Here is a 19,159-nt window from a genome sequence, read left to right as displayed (position 1 = left end):
TCTTTACGAAAAACTCTTTCATATGAGTATACATATCATAATATTTAGTCTTATATTTTAAGAGATATTGAAGAGAGAAGGGAGTGTCTCGAAATGTGAGAAAGTCATATATATAAAAAAATAGAGGGAGTAGTATACAAGCGGTTTGTGACGGATTCCTCAATTAAGGCCAGACATTACCCTTAATCAAGCTTACACGGAATCTGAGGCGCATGGAAACGTTAAATGATGGAAGGAGACATAAAAGTCGTGTATGGCAAAGCAAACAACTTTCACAAGGAAATTAACAAGCTAATTAATTAGACAGTAACTAAAGTACTTATAATTATAGCAAACTATGACTTTTATAGCTTAAATAATTTGTCTTTATCTTAAAGGAAAGATGGAAAACTTGTCTTGTTCAAAAATCAAATTGAGTAAGTGGGCCCTTCAAATTTGACGAAGTTGGTGTATCCATGTAGATCATAGATCTTTCCAGATTTGGTAGGCCTACTTCTTCTATAGGAAAAGTAGATATCAATCACCTAAACCGGCTTCTATATATGAAAGGAATAAAATCAAATGCAATTTGTATAATGAGACGAGACAGTTCGCGAGTAATTCAAAATCGACTCGGTCAAAGCTCAGCTCATGTGAGCTCGACTCGACTTTGAGCTCGATTTGGGTCCTTTGTGAGTCAACCGAGCAAGGCCAAGCTAGGCTCGAAACACTTGCGAGTAGTTCGAACGGGATCCTAACCCACCCACAAAAAAAATACTACATAATGTTTACATTGGTAAGGTCTTAAGGATCTAATGTTTTAACAGTATAGAGAACGATGGCAATTTTCTAATGCGGTGTATAACTATAATGTCGGTCATAGGAAGAGCACGGAACAAACCATTGGTATGACACTTTGGATGTCAAATATAAACATATTTAGGACCTAAGATGGAGAAGAGGATAGAAGCCTCCGCGAGAAGGCCTACCGGCCATAGAAAAGTACCTCAGTGGCCGATGTCAAGGGATTAAGGGGCCTAGAACACTACCTTAGTACCTGAGCTTGCTGCAAATATTTCACAGTCAGTGCTTAGTAGGCCGAGAATGCCTTATGACGTTTTTCAGGATCATACGGAGTATAACTTTTTTTCTATCACATCTAATCCGGAGGTCATACATGATTCTGTAACTTATGGTCAGCGTAGGCAAAATAGTCTGAGAACGAAAAACGCAATGGTAAAGAACAATTTCGACATACCTTTTTTCATATCCTTCTGCACGCAGTAACAGTCGTTGGCCAATCAGCACTTTTCTCATGGCATTAATTTCAGGTAATCAAAACTGACTCCCCTTCAACTGTAGGCATGGATGTGAGCTGTAGACCTTACCTGGAAACAGGTATCCGACAAGGCCCTTAACAAGCTGTATCCAATATGGATTACGAAAGACAAACATTTTGGAACAATCAGAGGAAAAGAAAATTGCAGTGAAGAATTGCTTCTACCTGGAAACCAGCAGGTTCTAATAACAAATGTTGCACAGGCTATGAAATTTCCAGTCGGCGTCACCTTCGTGAATAATGCTATGGGCTCACACATTACTCTCAGATCGTAGACAGATTCTCAAGTCTCTCAGTTAGCAAAGGTCATCTCTATTTCAACAAATCAGCATGTGCTCACAAAAGTTACATTCGATGCTGCTCAGACTCTATGTGCTACACATTAATCTCAGATCTTGAAACAATTTTTTGTGAACAAACAAGCTGTCAGCTGGTATTGGAGTCGAGAACGTAGGGGCGATGGATGGTTTGCATACTGTATTGTTGTTCACAACAAATGAAGAGCCCAAAAACACCAGGTCAAATGAAACAACTGATGTTATTTCAGAGTATCCATCTAAATGGTGAAGACGACCATGCCAGATGAGGGGAAACAGTTAGCGGCCTAAATGGGAAAGGAAAAATAACCATGATCACATGCAATATTTACGAGAACCAATATGTAGCTGTCACCTTTATAAGCATAACCGTAAGCCGTATGTCAGTTGATATGTAGACTAGATGTTGCTAATGTGGATGCGTAAATAACAAGGTCTGCTGTTAGCTACTCCTCTAATGTGTAAGTTCGAAAGATGAAGAAAAACATCAAGAAACAACGTAATACGTAATTGAACGTCATCTATTCTGTTTGAAATTTGCAAAGTGCAGCCAATTTATTATAACAGCTACTAATACAGAGATAGTAGAAATGGTAACAACAGCAATTATTATGTATGATTCACTAGGGAGTGAACAATAAGTAACAGTTACCGACCCATTTGTTTTAAAAGTAGCAACCACAAAGCCGGGATCATTCTGCGCAGTCCATGTTAAGCCTGGAACGGTCACCTCGCGAGTCCCATCTTGGTGTGTTATATCACAAAATTTATTACTGTGGGCACTGAAAATCATCCTGACATTTAAAATAAGAGTTACTTTACTCGTTAGTCACTCAAAAGCTGGTAAACGGAGTAAAGAGAGAGTGATCCACAACCAATTTCCAAATCTCTTAAAGACAGTAGCTTAAGAAATAATAGCAGGTTTGGCGATGATTACAAATTCAAACCAGATGACAGCTAGCAGCACTTAGTATAAGAACTAAATTGAATTTTGCGATTACCAGAGTAAGAGTTGGACAAACCTTGGTTTAAGTGCTCGTAAAACATATTCAGTTGCATTTGGCGGAACAGTGTGCAGCAAGTCATACAGACCCGAATTCTCAACTACCCTAAATCAAGTTAAAGAACAGTTAAAAACTCAGAAGAAAATAGGTCGTATCAAAATTGAATATCAAGATCAGAATAATTAAGGGTGATTCGAGATACAGCACCAGATTTATCGTACTAGTCAAGACTTGACAAATCAAGAAGACACTGCCAGAGAAAGACTATCTGACTTAATAACATAATAAAGTAGACTGAATGAAACACTGCGATCTGCGAACTAAACTTTACTCACTGAAACAAGGGTTAGCCACCCAAAGAGCTCTACCAGGAGAGTTCCCAACTTCCAAGAATAAGAAAAATCATACAAAGGGTGAATATGACTGTCTAAACAATGCTAGACACGTAAAACTTTTAACATTTAAATTACTGAATACTGATATCCAAGGGTGTATATCAAGTAATACATCGATATCAAAAAGATGCTCACCTGCTTTGTAGTAACCTCATACTATCTCGAAGAAGATTTATATTCCTTTCCCTGCAGTGGGGTTCTGATACATGTTGAAACGGAAAGTGAACCAGAAGTACAGGGCCGGATTGAGATGATGCCGAATGTTCTTTCCATTGAAACTCATATGAATCTTCATTTGTCACATATGATTTGTCAATTGTCTCATTTGCTCCTTCAGTTCTCATTCGCAAATAAGCACTTTCCCTTTCAACTACCCTCTCAATGTCAGGTAGAAGTTCATTGTTGCCACAAAGCAATGCAACGGTATTGAGTGAAACAAAACTGACATTGCCTATCTCAAAGCTACCACAACCTACAGAATCCAAATCAGGGAAACTGCTAGCTATCCGCTGAACAAAGCCAGGTTTCAACTTAGCACACTCTCCGATGTCCCGATCACCCAAAGTCACATGAAGAGGAAGCTGAAGATAGGGACCGAGTATTGACTCCAAGCGCTGCAACACAGATGACCAATCCTTTCTTGTCAACTCATATCCCATTGCAGACACATCTCCTAGGACTATAAGCATGTCTGGCTTCAACAATTCGAAAGATTTCTGTGTCACATATTAGCTGATGTTAAAAAAACGAACTGGTTAGACTTTTAAATAACAAAAATGGGTGAAAGCAAAACGGAATATAGGCAATTCAGTGAGATAAGTAACAGTCAAGTAAGGGAACTTTCTGAATGAACTTCGATGACATTGATTTCGCATAGTCAATCATGGATTAATCATCTGTATCAGAAAATGCTAGCAAATTAATCAGCAATTCTCTTTCATACGAATGTTGGCAAACAATTTTTTAGAGAGCTTATAGCTTCTTGAGTTGGGATAGAGATTAAACGACATGAAAATTCTGATGAAGTATTCGGTAAACACTTGTCTAAAAAATGGGTTGGAGACAAAAAGACGTTTCTACTTTCAAATAAGCTCACATTAACTAGCTTACTCTAACACCTTATAATTTTTTCTCACACAACTGTCACAAGTAAATTAGTCTTTTTTCCATGTAACCCTTTATTTGAATTAATAGATTTGGGCAAAACCCTCCCCTCCCCTCCCATCGCCATCCCCTCCAACGTTTGTATCCATAATTCTAAACAAACCTTAAACCTGTCAAAACAATATCGTAATTAAGTTACTAAAAGTAAGCCACAATAATAAGCTAACCTCCAAAAAAAAAAAGTTCTCTGAGCAGGGAATTTTAGAACTCTAAAGTAATGCATTGCAATTTAACGTTAACTTAGCTTGAGAAGGCGCGAGGCCAACTGAGGCAAAGGGGTTCCAAGGCAACCCAAGGCAACGTAACGCTCTCCTAATGGACTCATGGGGCACTGACTCTTCAAACGAACATGTATAGTTTAGGAAAAAAAAATTGTGCAACTATAGTCTCTTTTTGTTTTTTAAAATGCGCTAACCCATATTTGTGAATAAAAATTAGATGACAAGGAGGAGAAGAAAAGGGTAAAATAAAAGAATTTGGAAAAAAATAAAAATATGGAACTCTATAGTAATGTGCGCCTAGGGTCGCCTCACTAGTTGCACCTTTTGGATCCATGCACCTCAGTGATCGGTCCACCATGAGGCGATTTAGCTGGCTTGCGCCTAGGAGCACTTTTACAAACGAAGACGAGCACCATCTCCATCCGATCCACAAAGCTTATCAAGTCTAGTGGTTACCTATAATCATCTTTAAGCACTTTAAATTTATGGCTCCACAGCAAAGCCATACCAATCCAAACGAGTCCGAATTAATGAATTATCATATACAAAGTATTTATTTCGAAATTGTCATGTTATTCTAAGTTTCCAAGTTCATTTATACTTGACAAATTAGCACTGGCAGCAGCTCAAAAAGTGATCCAACATGGGAAAAGTGCTATAAACACCTCATATACCCAAAACTCAACTTGGTCATGTATACAACAGTTTTGCACTAAATTAGTGTAAAAATATGCCTCCCTCATCTAGTGTAAAACCGCGTTACACAAGAATTTGTGTTTCAGTAATCCTTCTAAAGCTGACAGTAAACACTTAAATCTAGTAACTAATTTTCATAACATTGATAATTTCATTGCTGGTGTGACTATTTTACGGCTTCTAGTAACTTTTAGCTCGATTGTGAGTGTGACACACACTCCGCTGACTTATTAAAAGACCGTCTCGCACATATACTCAAATAATGCAATGTCAACATTATACTCCGTGACATCAATACATTTCACACACCACAGCAACAAGTCCAATCCGATTGAATATCAATAATCAAACTAATTAATTAAATGCAACGTAAGGAGATAATTAATTATAGGTAAATTACCGAAAAGAAGTTGGAGAGGAAGAGATCACGAAGAAAAGTGCGAAAAGAAGCATGTGAATCGACAAGCAGCAAATTGGAGACGAGAACGGCTGTGAGATCGTCGGGATGATGATCAATGGGGGACGAAACGACGTCGCAAGAGGGGATAGTAAGACGTTCTTGATAAATACTCCATATGATTGCGAAGATAGTTAGTGATGATAGTATTATTTTCTGATTTAACATTATGGAAACCGCTATCTAGTTTATGTTGATTTTGAATGCGAGTGCATGTTTTGATTTTTTGAAGTGGGAGACTGGAGAGGGAAGAAATATGACCATATGAGTAACTGAGTCAACTCCGGCTTGGTGTGGACATAACAACATGGACCCGATTTAGACTCGAACTGGATCCATAACGTACAATTATTAGAAGTCAACTCAACGGAAATTGACCAAACCTAGACTCACTCAACTCGAACAAGTTTTGATTTTGAAGGGGGAGAGCCGTAGAGCTGGTAATCGAGTCACTCGGGTCGTACATGGATCGGGTTATATCGGGTTCGGGTTCTGACGGGTCAGAGACGGATTCGGGTCGGTTCAGTTCATGTCGGGTCATCTTCGGGTGGCAAGTCGGGTCGGGTCAATTTGGTGTTATTTACCCATTATTAAGCTAGTTTATTACCCGGTCATCTATTGGGTTGAGAAAATATCGGGTCACGGGTCGGGTCGGGTCGGTTCAGGTCGTGTTCGGGTTAGAAAAAATAAGGTTGTTATCGGGTCGGTTTTGGTTCGCCCAATGTTCGAGTTGTATCGTGTCGGATTTCGGGCGGATCGGGTCAGCTTTTGCCAGCTCTAGGGAGAGGGAAGGGATATGACCAAGTGAGTCAACTTGTACTTAGGACTTAGGAGGTGTAGGCGTGAAGACATGACAAATTGCCGGTCTAGATAAAAAAATACAATCCGAAATTGGCCCAAAATTCGAGAATGAATGGACACAGAAATGATTAGATATTATAAAACATGACCCGAAAGGATTAAACAAAAAATGACCCGATCGGAAGTAAGACCTTGTTTTTTCTGACTTAAATATAGCCTATTTCAATTCAGCTCAATTCATCTACCTCTATTAAAATTAACTCTTACTTCAACTCTATTCAGTTTAGCTCTTTTTAGCCCAAAAAAAAAAAAAACAGCCTAAATTGGCTACAAAATGATCCAATTTAAAATTACCATACCCAATCTCGATACATTTGCCATGTATACTTGGGTGCTTGGGTTGGAGTCAACAACATCCATCGATCAATTTGGTTTGAACTCGAGTTGACATAATAAAATGGTTAATGCAATGGTAAGTCATGCCATTTTCAATCCAAAATGCATTTTATTGTTAAGCAAGTGAACAAGGTATAAGTGAGACATATTATATCCCAATAAGTATGTAACTAGCAGAAGCAAATTGGTTTGATCGAGCAAGTTACTTTTTACTTATATATACAGAGTACTAAATAAGTTGGCATATGTCAACTACTTTGATTAACAGTTACGAGCGGCGATACTCACAACCACCTTAGTTGTGCAGTTGTGCTTGTCAACCTAATTGCTAGACCGTAGACCTAGCCAACTAAATTATGATCCGGTCTTGTCCGAACCAAATTATGGGGGGTCCGGTTTGGTCGGACTATCGAGTGAACAGCCCTCCCAAAATGTTCCGCTAAGTTTCTTTTTCATTTTATTCATAGATCCGGGAAACCAAGGGGCGCATATCATATCCACATTCCAGATAAACATCCTTAACTTACCGTCAAAGAAAAATAAAGTTGCCTAATTCAAATGATTTGCACCTACATTCCCAAATTAGACCCTACCCAAACCGGCTCAAAGTACATAATACATCCGAAATGACCCTACCCATACCAGACATGATCTGTTTGCAAGGTCTATATCAATTATCAAGTAAAAACTGAGTACAAAATCGACGAAAGAGTGAATTAGTACCTCATTAATCGACAATCAGAAAAGAGCCATTTTCACAATCATTCTTCAGTGAGAACTCTACACAGCAAAAGGGTGTACGCGTGTACCTACGTCCTACATATTACATTTGTCTACCTCAGGTATAGATATGTGAACACAACACAAGATTGTTCTCATCCACCTTTTTTCTTTTCCTTTTTTGTCCTCGATGTCCCGAGTGCTCCAATTGTCATGAACAAATCATACTCTGACGCTTCAGGGAAAAATTCGAGCGTGGAGCAAAAAATTCTATCCAAAATATCTAAAAGCAGTACAAAAAAAACTTTCAGTCTCTGACAAGTTACAAACCGTAATAAGCAGACCCTTAATCGGATCATATAGCAACTAGGAAAGGTCCGCTCTACAATTATGTGTTCCTAACTATTTCATGTCCTTGAACAAATCCTCTTTTCGGGTGGTTATTGATGCATTGACCTAAGAATTCCAAGGAAATGACGGCTAATCAAGACAGTCCATAAACGCAAGTACAATGAGAATTCGCCAGAGTATCTAGGATGTACGCAATGATTGGGAACAATACCTAAGTCAGATCTCTTGAAACATATCATCCAACTTCTGCCTGTAAGCAGCTAACCTCTGCAGTAAAATAAAACCAAAACTTGAATACACATAATGTGATCAAATGAGGTGACACGGTGACAATGTCTTGTATTAGACAGTTTCACATGTGACTATGTGAAGAGTATGAGATCAATTCAAATATTTATATACAACGGAAATTTCCCATGGTACCCTCAAACTTTGGCAGATTACACATGGTACCCCACATTTTAAGTTTCTACATATGGTACCCTTGTGTTTAACTTTTTCCTTCCCAAAATACCACAAATTTCTGTCATAATGCCGTTATTTCTATGAATAATTAGATAAGTAAATGTGTATGCTATGTTATTTTTGTTTTGTTACTTTGGTATTAAATGTTAGTTTATTAGATAAAATAAGGATTTAGACAATAGATGATGAAGTGTTAGTATATTAGATAACAAAAAAGGCGTCACAACTCACAAGTCATAGGAGTAAAGGCATTATGCCGAAAGTTTGCAAAAGGGTATTCTGGGAAAGAAAAAGGTAAGTACACGGGTACCATTTGTGGAAACTTAAAATGAGGGTACCATGTATAATCAGCCAATGTTCGAGGGTACCATGGGAAATTTCCGTATATACAACGTAATTCTCAATTACTTACGTAGGACTCCATATATTTAATGAGTTGGTCTCACATAACCAACTCAAACAAGTCTTTTTGAATGGCACGAGGGGTTTACACAACCGAGTACAATTAAACTGATCTAATTCAAATATTTATCTAATTTTCAATTACTTACGTAGTACATATTTGATAAGTTGGTCTCATATATAAGACAATCTCAAATAAATCTTTTTGAATGACATGAGGGGCTTACACAACAGAGCACAAATAAACTGAATCTTATGGAGGGGATAAAATTTACATCCTGAAACATAATGTAAATCAAGAAAAAATTAGAGTTTGTTTGCATACCCTGGTATATGCATACACTCCGGCCTCGGTAGGTCCTACAGGACTTCCTCTTTTTATGAACTTGCCTTCTTTAAAGATGTAAAGTAGTGGAATTCCGGTTGACAGTTCCAGACTGATAACCTGCATCAGGCGAGTCATTAATCTTAAATAAGAAGGGATATCTATGAAGTCTGAACAAAGGAACTTGTAAGAAGAGAACCACCAGCTTTACCTCCTGAGATGTTAGTTTATCAAGATACATGATTATAGACCTCAGGGAATTCCCATGGGCAACAATCACAATGTTTTTCCCAGATTGTAATTGAGGTTCTATCTGCAGGTTATGTGATAAGGTCTGTAATCAGTTTATTGGTACGAGTACAATTTTTAATACAAATTCTTGCACAAAACTCAGCGTAACGTTTTATGAAATTCAAAAGCAATCCTTGTGGTTTTTAAGCTAAAATCTTTTTGAAATTCACATAATACAGCAAGGATCCTCTCTATTTCCTTGGATGGAGGGTTCACTTCTCATCAACTGCCGACACTTATTAATAGATGTGGTCTAAGAATCACAATTTAACCTGTACAGTAACGGAAAGATGGAAATGGAGAATCAGACCCCTAGATCACAGAAAGAACCAGTGTGGGTCATTGACGAGAAATGGACCATCCATTGTGAACGTAGAGAGGATCCTTGTTCGACATGATAATGTACGAGTCGTCCCAGACCATGAAACAGTCTCATGCATTCATGCAAGAAACAAATTCGGACGATAAATAGTAAAGAGATGTCATTGCTAACATTCTTTTTAAAATATGCAACTGCTCTTTCCGCACACATTTCCAAACTCTCTCCGTTTGGAGGAGGTATGTCATAACTACGACGCCACTCAAGCACTTTGTCAATCCCATATCTTTCTGCTGTTTCCTGCTTGTTGAGTCCCTGAAGTTCTCCATACCTACACGACCATAGTTATCACTTATAACTTATAAGATAAATCGGACAAGCAGAAAAGCATGCTTGAAAGAGGCATACATTCTTTCATTTAGCTGCCATGCTGTTATGACTGGTACTGACTGCTTTGTGGTCTCTTCACTATAAATCTCACTCCACAACTTAGCTTGTTCATCCTCATCATGCATGATTATGGGCACCTGATGCAAATAGTAGAATTTCGTGAGGTTGAGTGGTACAAGGAATTTTCATGAACTTCTCGAGCACAAAACTGGATCTAGAATCAGGTCAACTTGTTTCACTAAAAAATCTTTCAGCTTTCAGAGAAGAAATGTGTACAAGCCAAAGAACTTTCCTCTAGAAAAAATCCAGTAAAGTTTCATATTCCTCATATAACATTAACTATAAAGGTTTACGTGAACATCATCACGGCATCACGCATTGCGAACTGCACTAAGCTTTAATGAGAAAGATTAAAAGCTCATAAATGGTACGGAGTATTATGAATCTGAAATGAAAACAACAAAGAATCATTATAAAACCTAACTAAACACAAAAAATCGTTAACGTGAACAATGATTGGGTGCGAATCATCATCATAAAACTAGACAATTAGTTATGACGTTATATAAAATCCAATCAATGCCTTTGTGAGTCCAAAATAGAGCAACCGTTAAATGATAACAATCGAAGCAGTACAGACGTAATACCTTCTTACGTCTGTGCTGCGTCATTGCTAGCATGGCTGTCATCTGAGCACGAATCAGTGCAGAGGTATAAATCATGTCGACAGGTATATTGCTGATCCTCTTGCCAGCCTGAATTGCTTCCTCAACACCCTTCTTGGTAAGCGGCACGTCAACACAACCAGTAAAAAGGTTCTTCTCATTCCACAATGACTCACCATGTCGTATTAGGATAAGAGATGCTTCATCTAGCAATAAGAATGAACAAATTATGACGCTTTACTAAAACTAGGGATGAAAAGCGAAGAGGGAAAAAATACTATCAGTTATGTCTCATGAGCTATGTTATTCCGGCTACGTATTTCATTCCGTACTCGTATCCGATAATTGACAATCGGAGTGCGTCCGACATATGGACACCTCATTTTAACCCAAAAGCTTACTGGTTTTCTTTAAAAAGAGAATAGTCCGACACTCGCACACATACCCAAGTTGAATATTTTTATCCAAGTCTAAATAACATAGTTCACGACTAGCTAAACAAGAAAATACAACAGGCTTACTTGCTTTCTTTGGCTTTTCACTACTGCTATCAGATAGTAATGAAATTGTATTCACAGCTGAGGCTGGAGAAGTTGATGCCTGAATTACACCTGAACGCTTATGACAGGAACTGACACTGTCTGATATAGGATATCCAAATCTAAATTTGCACTCCTTTGTAACAAACTTCACCGACACATTACCAAAATCATGACGGCAGCCAGAACTATTGCTAAAGTCAGAAGACGGAAGAGTACCAACAGCTTGTTGGAACATCAAGGAAGCCATTTCTGGTAAAGCATAAAATTATAATCTTAACATAAAAATTCTTTCATACGTAGATGATAACCTAAAGGGGTAGGCGGAAGTAAGTTGCATGCAATGGTGAATAATGTGCAAATTTGTGAAAGGGTATGGTTGGAACACATTAGTAAGAAAATCCAAACAAGTTAAAGACTCTCCCACAGCACGAGAAACATGATTTCAAAGAAACAACAATCAAAATTGTACATAAGGGATAGGCATCAAACACAACCCAAGAAACTCAATCCAACATACCCAAAAATATGAACGTCGAATAAGATCAAGGCTGGGTGTTGAGTACAACCTTCCAAATATATTACCAATCCGCAACAATTCCCCAACCCCCACGGTCCACCTGGCTTAACAGTAGTACAGTACCAATGTACAAGCTCCCAAAGTCTGCATCAGTTTGTCCAACTCGCGACAATCTCACCAGGTTTGAACTACAATCCTTCAAAGACGGCTTTATCAATCCAGAACACCCACCCCAACCACCTCCAGGAGATCATAAAACCATGAGTTCGTAACGAACTAATCACAACATTACCCAGATTACAGAAAAACACGAAAACTGACCAGAACAACAGTTTGTATACCCCTTGTCTCATGGCTCATAATCATATACAGCCCCAAATCTCAAATACTTAAATAAGACCCTCATTTGTTATGAAGCTATGATAAACACCCGTTTCAATCATTTGTTTACATTTTTTTCATTACTTATAAACCATATTGTAATCGTAGGTAAACAAATGATTAGAACAGCGAAATGCAATAACTACTCCGTATATTGTACCATACAACCATCTTACACAAACCCATTGTTTCCTACAAAATTAGGGACTGAGCTCAATGAAATACGTAACAACCGAATAATTAAAACCATGTTCAAAATAACAATGCAGAAACAATCAAGAAATCATAAACCCAACAAATTAACCAAAACAGCACATAATCAAACAACAATAATTTAAAAATAAGACAATAAAATGGAACTACAAACTAACCAAGAACAAGGACAGAGAGATCTTACGAGAAATTCAGAAAATCGAATAGTAAAAAGTTGAGGGAGCTCAAAGAGACAAATTTGATAAATCAAGGTAGTTGTTGTTTTGTTGGTAAGGAGGGTTTGATCGTTGACGGGGAGAGGGAATAATTGTGGTTTCGAATTTGGGAGTTTGGCATTTACTCAAAACGTCCAACTAATTTTTAGGTGGCCGAAAGGAATAATAAAACAAAAAAAAAACCGAACTCTCCCATAAAACCGTCTTAACAAAATTATTACTCGCTCTGTCCTGATTATTTATTGTCCGTTTTTATGTTTGGGTGTCTCAGTTAATTGTTGTCATTTTCTATTTTAAAAATAAATTTAGTGAGCAATTTGATTTTTCACAGCCAATTTGGTTTACTTGTTATTTGACAACAATTAATCAGAACAGAGGGAAAAACCCGTTTAGCTTATTAACACGATTATATAGTAAGGAGTTACTAGTAATAACTCAATTGTTACAAACTTATAACGATGTCAAATGAGCTTTCATTTACAATTGAGCTAGTTTTATCAAGAGACGGTCTTATGAAATAATTCATGGTATGAAAATAATATTCCAATAATAAAAGAGCAAATGAAAGGACAAAACAAACAACACAAACAATACTGTACTATGAATCAAAGAATTTAGGGGCGAGCGAAAGTAGATCAGTGTTACGAGTCGTTACATCGATATGATGAACGAAAGGTTTGATTCAGTAAACCCTGTTCTAATTAACCCTCGTTTATAAACGTTTCAGTTAACCATTTAAAGGAGTTAACCAGTTAAACGCAGTTCCATTTAAAGGAGTTAACCGGTTAAACGCAAACTGCTCTGAACATACTTGTTCCCCTCTCTAATGAATACTGATGGGGCATATTCTGCACCCGCTGACCGAGTCAACATATTGAGCAAGGTCAAAGATATCCACAGCAAGTCAACGACTTAGACAGCCTAAACCGACGTAGCCTGTCGGCCTGTCTCTTGTGCCTCGGCTAGGACAACTAGCCAGCCGGGGCACATATCCGCGTACTCATATCCAAGACCCCTCGGCATGGAGTCAACAGGGCCCGCCGGCCTGCCATGGGTCCCTCGGCCGAGGGTACATCAGTCTTTCCACCTGCTAGCCACTTGGCCACTACGTGACAAAAGGTGAAAGTCTATAAATACTCCTCAACTCTCATTGAGGAAAGGATACACAATCTAACCTAAACACCTCATAATCTGGTAATATCTTCCTTATCTCTCTACAATCTATATTTCGCCAAGTAACACACAACTTATCTCTTTAAGTTCACTGACTTAAGCGTCGGAGTGAGTACGCTCGGCCAAAACCGAGCCCTCAGTTTGTTCATCGCTTCAGGAGAGGCCGAGAGGAAGAACCAAGGCAAGGAAGGACATCCATTCACCAAGCTTGCGTGGTAAACAAACACTGCTCTGGAATTACACCCGGAACAATTGGCGCCGTCTGTGGGAAGCAGATACTAGAAGCTAGTCAAATCCCTTACAAAAAAAAAAAAAAAACACACACAAACAAAACCCACCCAACAAGCTAAGAGGATGTCAAAACAGCCAGAAGCAATTGTGACCGACGAAACCGAATTCTGCCAAGATGATACCGTCCACAATTCTGGGATTGGGCAGTCCCCCACCGGCCGAGTAATTCAACCGGCGTTCGGGATGCCAATAGTACAAGATACGCCGCTGCCCGCCGACCAAGTCACTGTCATGGAACATGTGGTTGATGCAGCTAAACTGAAGCTACTCCTGGAACTAATGGGTAGCACGCCGACTCACACTGTCACAACGACAAGAGCGGCGGCACCCCCACAGGAGATCAGGGTCCCAAAAGTGACTCCGAGAAACTTAAACGAAGCATTGGAGGAAGCTGACCATGTCAAGACGCCGGGGGAGCCCAGAGTGCAAGTGGTAGACCTGAGTCCTTCCCGCACTAGCGGGAGGACAGTTTCGCCGCAGCACCGACGAGGCCTACCCCAGAGGAGTGATAGAAGTCCTACTCACCAGAGTCGGAGAAGAAGCCCGACTCACCAGAGTCGGAGAAGAAGCCCGACTCACCAGAGTCGGAGAAGAAGCCCTTCCCGCCACGGGGAAATGAGCCGGACTAAGGATGCGAGGAGCCGATCGCCGCGTGTCGTTCGACACGTGGTCAGACAGCCCCTCGATGCCTATGTCCTAGAGGTCCCGGTGCCGACTAAGCTAAAGTTGCCACCCATATCATACAAAGGAGAAGGCGACCCAACCGACCACGCCGCGGCTTTCGAGTCTTACATGTCGGTATGGGAGCAACCCGATGAGGTTTGGTGCCGAGTCTTCCCAACGACTCTGCATGGGATGGCACAAAGTTGGTACAAGGGGCTACCCGATGGGTCGGTATCTTTGTTATGCCGACCTAAGGGACACATTTTTGGCCCGATATTCTTGCAATAAGAGGAGGGCCGTCGAGACATCGGATCTCCGACTATCGGACATGAGGGAGGCGAGTCTCTCCGAAGTTATGTGAAGAGGTTCGACGCCAAGGTTCAGCAGATTCGTGAGTGAGCAACAAACTGAACCCGGTGGCCTTCGCATCGATGAAAGGCCTCCCGAGAGGAGACTTAAAAACAAGCTCATCAAGTGCGGAGGCTCGAACCTAGACTCCGCCGGGAAGATGGCCGACCAAGCCATAAAGGTGGAGGACTACCACAAAACCTGGGTAGGCCCAGCCGAGGCCGGGCACTCGAGAGAAAGAGCGCCGGGAGGACAATCCGGATGAAGGACGTCGTGACAATAATAGGTCACGGTCTGACAAGTCCGCCAGAAATGAACTCGGCGGGCGCCGGGGAGTTCGGGGACCGTACTACCAAAAACGGTTCAATGGTCACACCCCTTAGTCGTATCTCGCCTGCCGAGGTCTTTGCCCCGAGCAAGAACGAGGGTCGAAGTGGGAAAGGCCTCCCAATGCGAGGGGGACGGTGACACGAGCGATCTTTGTGAGTACCACGGCCACACCGGCCACTTAACTGACAACTGCCGGCATCTGAAGAATGCCATTGAAGAGCTGATCCGGAAGGGGAGCCTCGACAAATATGTTGCCGGAGGCCAAAAGACTAATACCGGCGGCTCAAATAAAAAATCCGTCTTTGAACGGATAGGAGTAATTCATGTTGTCATCGGGGGCGACGAGAACGGTGGATCCGCTCATGGGCACAAACGGCACCTGAACGAGCTATATCAGGCCATCAATTTTGTGCCCAAAACAGCGATCCCCGCTTCCAACATCCCCGATATGACTATTGGGAAGAAGGACTACGAGGGAGTCATCGCCCCGCACAGCGACCCACTCGTAGTCCACTTGGACATAGCCAACCACCTGGTCAAGAGGTGCCTGATTGACACAGGCGCCTACACAAACATTATGTTCAAGGAGTGTTTTCTCAATCTCGGTCTGAAGATTGAAGACTTGAGCCCCTGCACCAATCCATTGTACAGTTTTTCCGGGGCCGGCCTAGTACCCCTGGGGTCAATCAAACTGCCGGTGATGTTCGGCGAGGGGAATGCGGCTAAGAATGTCCTATCTGAGTTCGTGGTCATTGACGGCTCGTCCGCCTACAACGTTCTCATAGGCCGAGTCACTCTGAGCGAGGCCGATGCAGTAATGTCCATCCGGGCCCTGACACTGATGTATGTCTCGTACCGGGGGGAAGCGCATAAGCTCGTCTCAAAGGACGAAAAAGACGAAGTAGTCAACGTCCAGATATCCGCCAGAGGGTGCAACATGCAATCCCTCAAAGTGGCGAAGAAGTCAGAGAAGGGGAAAAGCCCATCCTTACAACAGGAGGGCGACCTCATGGATGCCACTGTCGGCATGGTCGAAGGAGCGGAGACCGAAGAAGTGGAGATTGACCCAGGGCGCACCGTAACTGTCGGTGTCAACCTGGAGCCAAAATTCAGGGCCGCTCTCCTAGACCTGCTGAGGAAGAACAAAGACGTCTTCGCTTACTCAGCAGCCGAGATGCCAGGCGTGAGCCGGGAGGTAATTGTTCACAAGTTGAACGTACTCTCCACCGCTCGCCCTGTCAAGCAGAAGATGAGGAACTCCTCAGCCGAGAAAGACGAAGCCATCAAAGCCGAGGTAGATAAGTTACTAGCGGCGGGCTTTATCATGCCTTGTACTTATCCTGAGTGGTTAGCTAATGTTGTAATGGTGAAGAAATCATCGGGGGCGTGGAGGATGTGTGTAGATTTTACCAATCTTAATAAAGCGTGCCCCAAAGATTGCTATCCCTTGCCTCGAATAGATAGTTTAATCGACGCCACGGCAGGCTACACTATGCTGAGCCTGCTGGACGCCTTCTCAGGGTATCATCAGGTATTCATGGCCGAAGAAGACATGCCTAAATGTGCATTCATCACCGGTAACGGCACATACATGTATAAAATGATGCCGTTCGGTTTGAAAAACGCCGGCGCAACTTACACAAGACTGGTGGACAAAGTGTTCCAAAATCAAAAAGGGCGAAACATTGAGGCTTACGTCGACGATGCTATTGTAAAAAGCAAGTCCGACAAAACGAGCACTTAGTCGATTTACACGAGACATTACATTCTTTCGAGGAAATACAAAATGAAACTTAACCCAATGAAATGCAACTTCGGTGTCCGGTCAGGTAAGTTCCTCGGCGTGCTTGTCAGCGCCAGGGGAATTGATGCCAATCCAGAGAAAGTCCAAGCAATCATGGACCTGCCGGAGCCGAGGAATCGAAAAGAGGTTATGATGTTGACCGGAAGGATGGCGGCTCTAGCCCGTTTTATCTCTCGGTCAGCCGACAAGAGCACCTCATTCTTCAAAGTGTTGAAGGGAAATAAGGATTTCAGCTGGGGGAGGAACAGAGCACAGCTTTCAAGCAACTGAAAGCTCATCTTCAAACTCTCCCAACCCCGTCGTGCCGATCTTTGGGGAGACGATATATCTATATATAGCGATTACCTCGGCCACGGTCGTCGTGATCATCGAGAGAAGAAGACAAAAAAGAACACCCAATCTACTTTGTCACCATACATTGTTGCCCGCCGAAAGAAATTACCCACCGATTGAAAAAGCAAAGCATTTTTGTCGTCGTTGCCGCAAGGAAACCGAAGCCTTACTTCGACGCACATCCCGTGACGGTCTTAACCGACCAACCATTGGAGAAAGCATTGGAAAAATTTGAGCAATCCGGCAGCCTCATCAAATGGGCGAGAGAGCTATCCGGCCGGCATTCAATACAAGCCGAGGCCCTCGATAAAGGGACAGGAACTTGCAGATTTCCTGGCCGAGTGCACATATCAAGAAGAGCAAAACCCCGGAGTATGGGAAGTATACACCGACGGGTCCTACACGGCGAACAACTCAGGAGCCGGCATACTTATCATCAGCCCAAACGGGGACGAGTTTGAGTACGCCTTGAAATTTACCTTCTCGGCCTCGAACAACGAATCCGAATACGAGGCGGTGATAACCGGAGTCGAGCTAGCTAGAGCTGCCGGGGCGGAACACATCATTTTGAAAACAGATTCACTTTTAGTGGCTAATCAAATTAGAGGAGAGTACGAGACTCGAGACGACGGGATGGTAAGATACCTGGAAAGGGTAAAAGCTGACACTTCAAAATTGAAATCTTTTCAGATACAATGCATTCCCAGGTCTGAGAACAACCGAGTCGACGCTCTCTCAAAGCTCGCCAGCTCAACCATCAAGAATGTCAGTCGAACCGTGCTGGTGGACATCAGGAATGCCAAGAGTATCACTGAGACCGTCGGCATGGTGGGCGACATAGAGGCCGAGACGACGTGGATGACTCCGATAATGAAGTACAAACTGATGAATGAATTACCGGAGGACCGCCGTCTCTCACAGAAGATAAAGAGGATCGCAGCAAGGTACTTGGTGTTTGAAGGAGAATTATACACGAGGTCCGTAATAAGGCCACTCTTGAAATGTGTCGGCCCAGCCGACGCGGAGCTAATACTGACAGAAATTCACGAAGGCATCTGTGGTCATCACATGGGGGCAAGAACACTAGCCCACAAAGCTCTTCGAGCCGGTTACTTCTGGCCCACCATGCTTGAGGATTCCAGAGCCAAAACCAAAAAGTGCAACAACTGTCAAATGCATGCTCCGGTGATACATGCACCTTCCCGAGACTCGCGCAGGTACTTAGTCCCCTTCCTTTTGCACAGTGGGGGATGGATCTACTAGGGCCATTTCCAACGGCATCCGGAGGAAGAAAGTACTTGATTGTCACCGTTGACTACTTCACCAAATGGGTTGAAGCCGTCGCATGCCATGCCCGCCCAAGACGACGGCGGCCGTAAGAAAGGTAATCTGGGAAAATGTCATAACTCGTTTTGGGTTACCCCAAGTCATGGTATTTGACCACGGCCGAGAGTTTTGGAGTGACACAATAATGAACTGGTTGGAGGAACTTGGTATCAAATTTGCATACTCCTCCGTCTGCCACCGACAGAGCAACGGACAGGCGGAGGCAGCTAATAAAACAATCCTCAACGGTTTGAAGAATACAGTTGAAGACCTAAAGGGAAGATGGACCGATGAACTACCCGGCGTCCTGTGGTCCCTCCGGACCA

At 41.9% G+C, this 19,159-nt stretch overlaps 2 protein-coding genes across 6 annotated transcripts; both read right to left on the bottom strand.

Moving 5' to 3' along the window:
* Positions 1–554: 554 nt before the first annotated feature.
* Positions 555–5,842, bottom strand: LOC141596404 (uncharacterized). Of its 4 annotated transcripts, XM_074416549.1 has the most exons (7): positions 5,516–5,842; positions 3,170–3,750; positions 2,658–2,744; positions 2,292–2,429; positions 1,484–1,630; positions 1,238–1,367; positions 555–1,045 (listed from the first exon to the last, which is right to left on the bottom strand). In XM_074416549.1, the coding sequence occupies exons 1-5, from the start codon at positions 5,738–5,740 to the stop codon at positions 1,615–1,617; spliced, it is 1,047 nt and encodes a 348-aa protein (XP_074272650.1). In that variant the 5' UTR covers positions 5,741–5,842; the 3' UTR covers positions 555–1,045; positions 1,238–1,367; positions 1,484–1,614. The 4 variants fall into 4 exon arrangements, with proteins under 4 accessions (XP_074272650.1, XP_074272649.1, XP_074272648.1 ...); XM_074416548.1 differs by lacking the exons at positions 555–1,045; positions 1,238–1,367; positions 1,484–1,630 and adding an exon at positions 1,768–1,922; XM_074416547.1 differs by lacking the exons at positions 555–1,045; positions 1,238–1,367; positions 1,484–1,630 and having other exon boundaries at positions 2,146–2,429.
* Positions 5,843–7,471: 1,629 nt separating this feature from the next.
* On the bottom strand, positions 7,472–12,705 carry LOC141596401 (2,3-bisphosphoglycerate-dependent phosphoglycerate mutase 1-like). 2 transcript variants are annotated; one of them, XM_074416543.1, is made up of 9 exons: positions 12,535–12,705; positions 11,219–11,488; positions 10,680–10,903; positions 10,051–10,169; positions 9,817–9,973; positions 9,244–9,345; positions 9,033–9,152; positions 8,052–8,107; positions 7,472–7,772 (listed from the first exon to the last, which is right to left on the bottom strand). In XM_074416543.1, exons 2-8 carry the CDS (start codon positions 11,484–11,486, stop codon positions 8,057–8,059), a joined length of 1,041 nt encoding a protein of 346 aa, XP_074272644.1. In that variant the 5' UTR covers positions 11,487–11,488; positions 12,535–12,705; the 3' UTR covers positions 7,472–7,772; positions 8,052–8,056. The 2 variants fall into 2 exon arrangements, with proteins under 2 accessions (XP_074272644.1, XP_074272645.1); XM_074416544.1 differs by having other exon boundaries at positions 7,472–7,945; positions 12,535–12,701.
* Positions 12,706–19,159: the final 6,454 nt, after the last annotated feature.

This window comes from Silene latifolia, chromosome 8, assembly GCF_048544455.1.
Source record: "Silene latifolia isolate original U9 population chromosome 8, ASM4854445v1, whole genome shotgun sequence".
Lineage (NCBI taxonomy): Eukaryota > Viridiplantae > Streptophyta > Magnoliopsida > Caryophyllales > Caryophyllaceae > Silene > Silene latifolia.
This window is presented reverse-complemented; position numbering and strand designations above follow the sequence as displayed.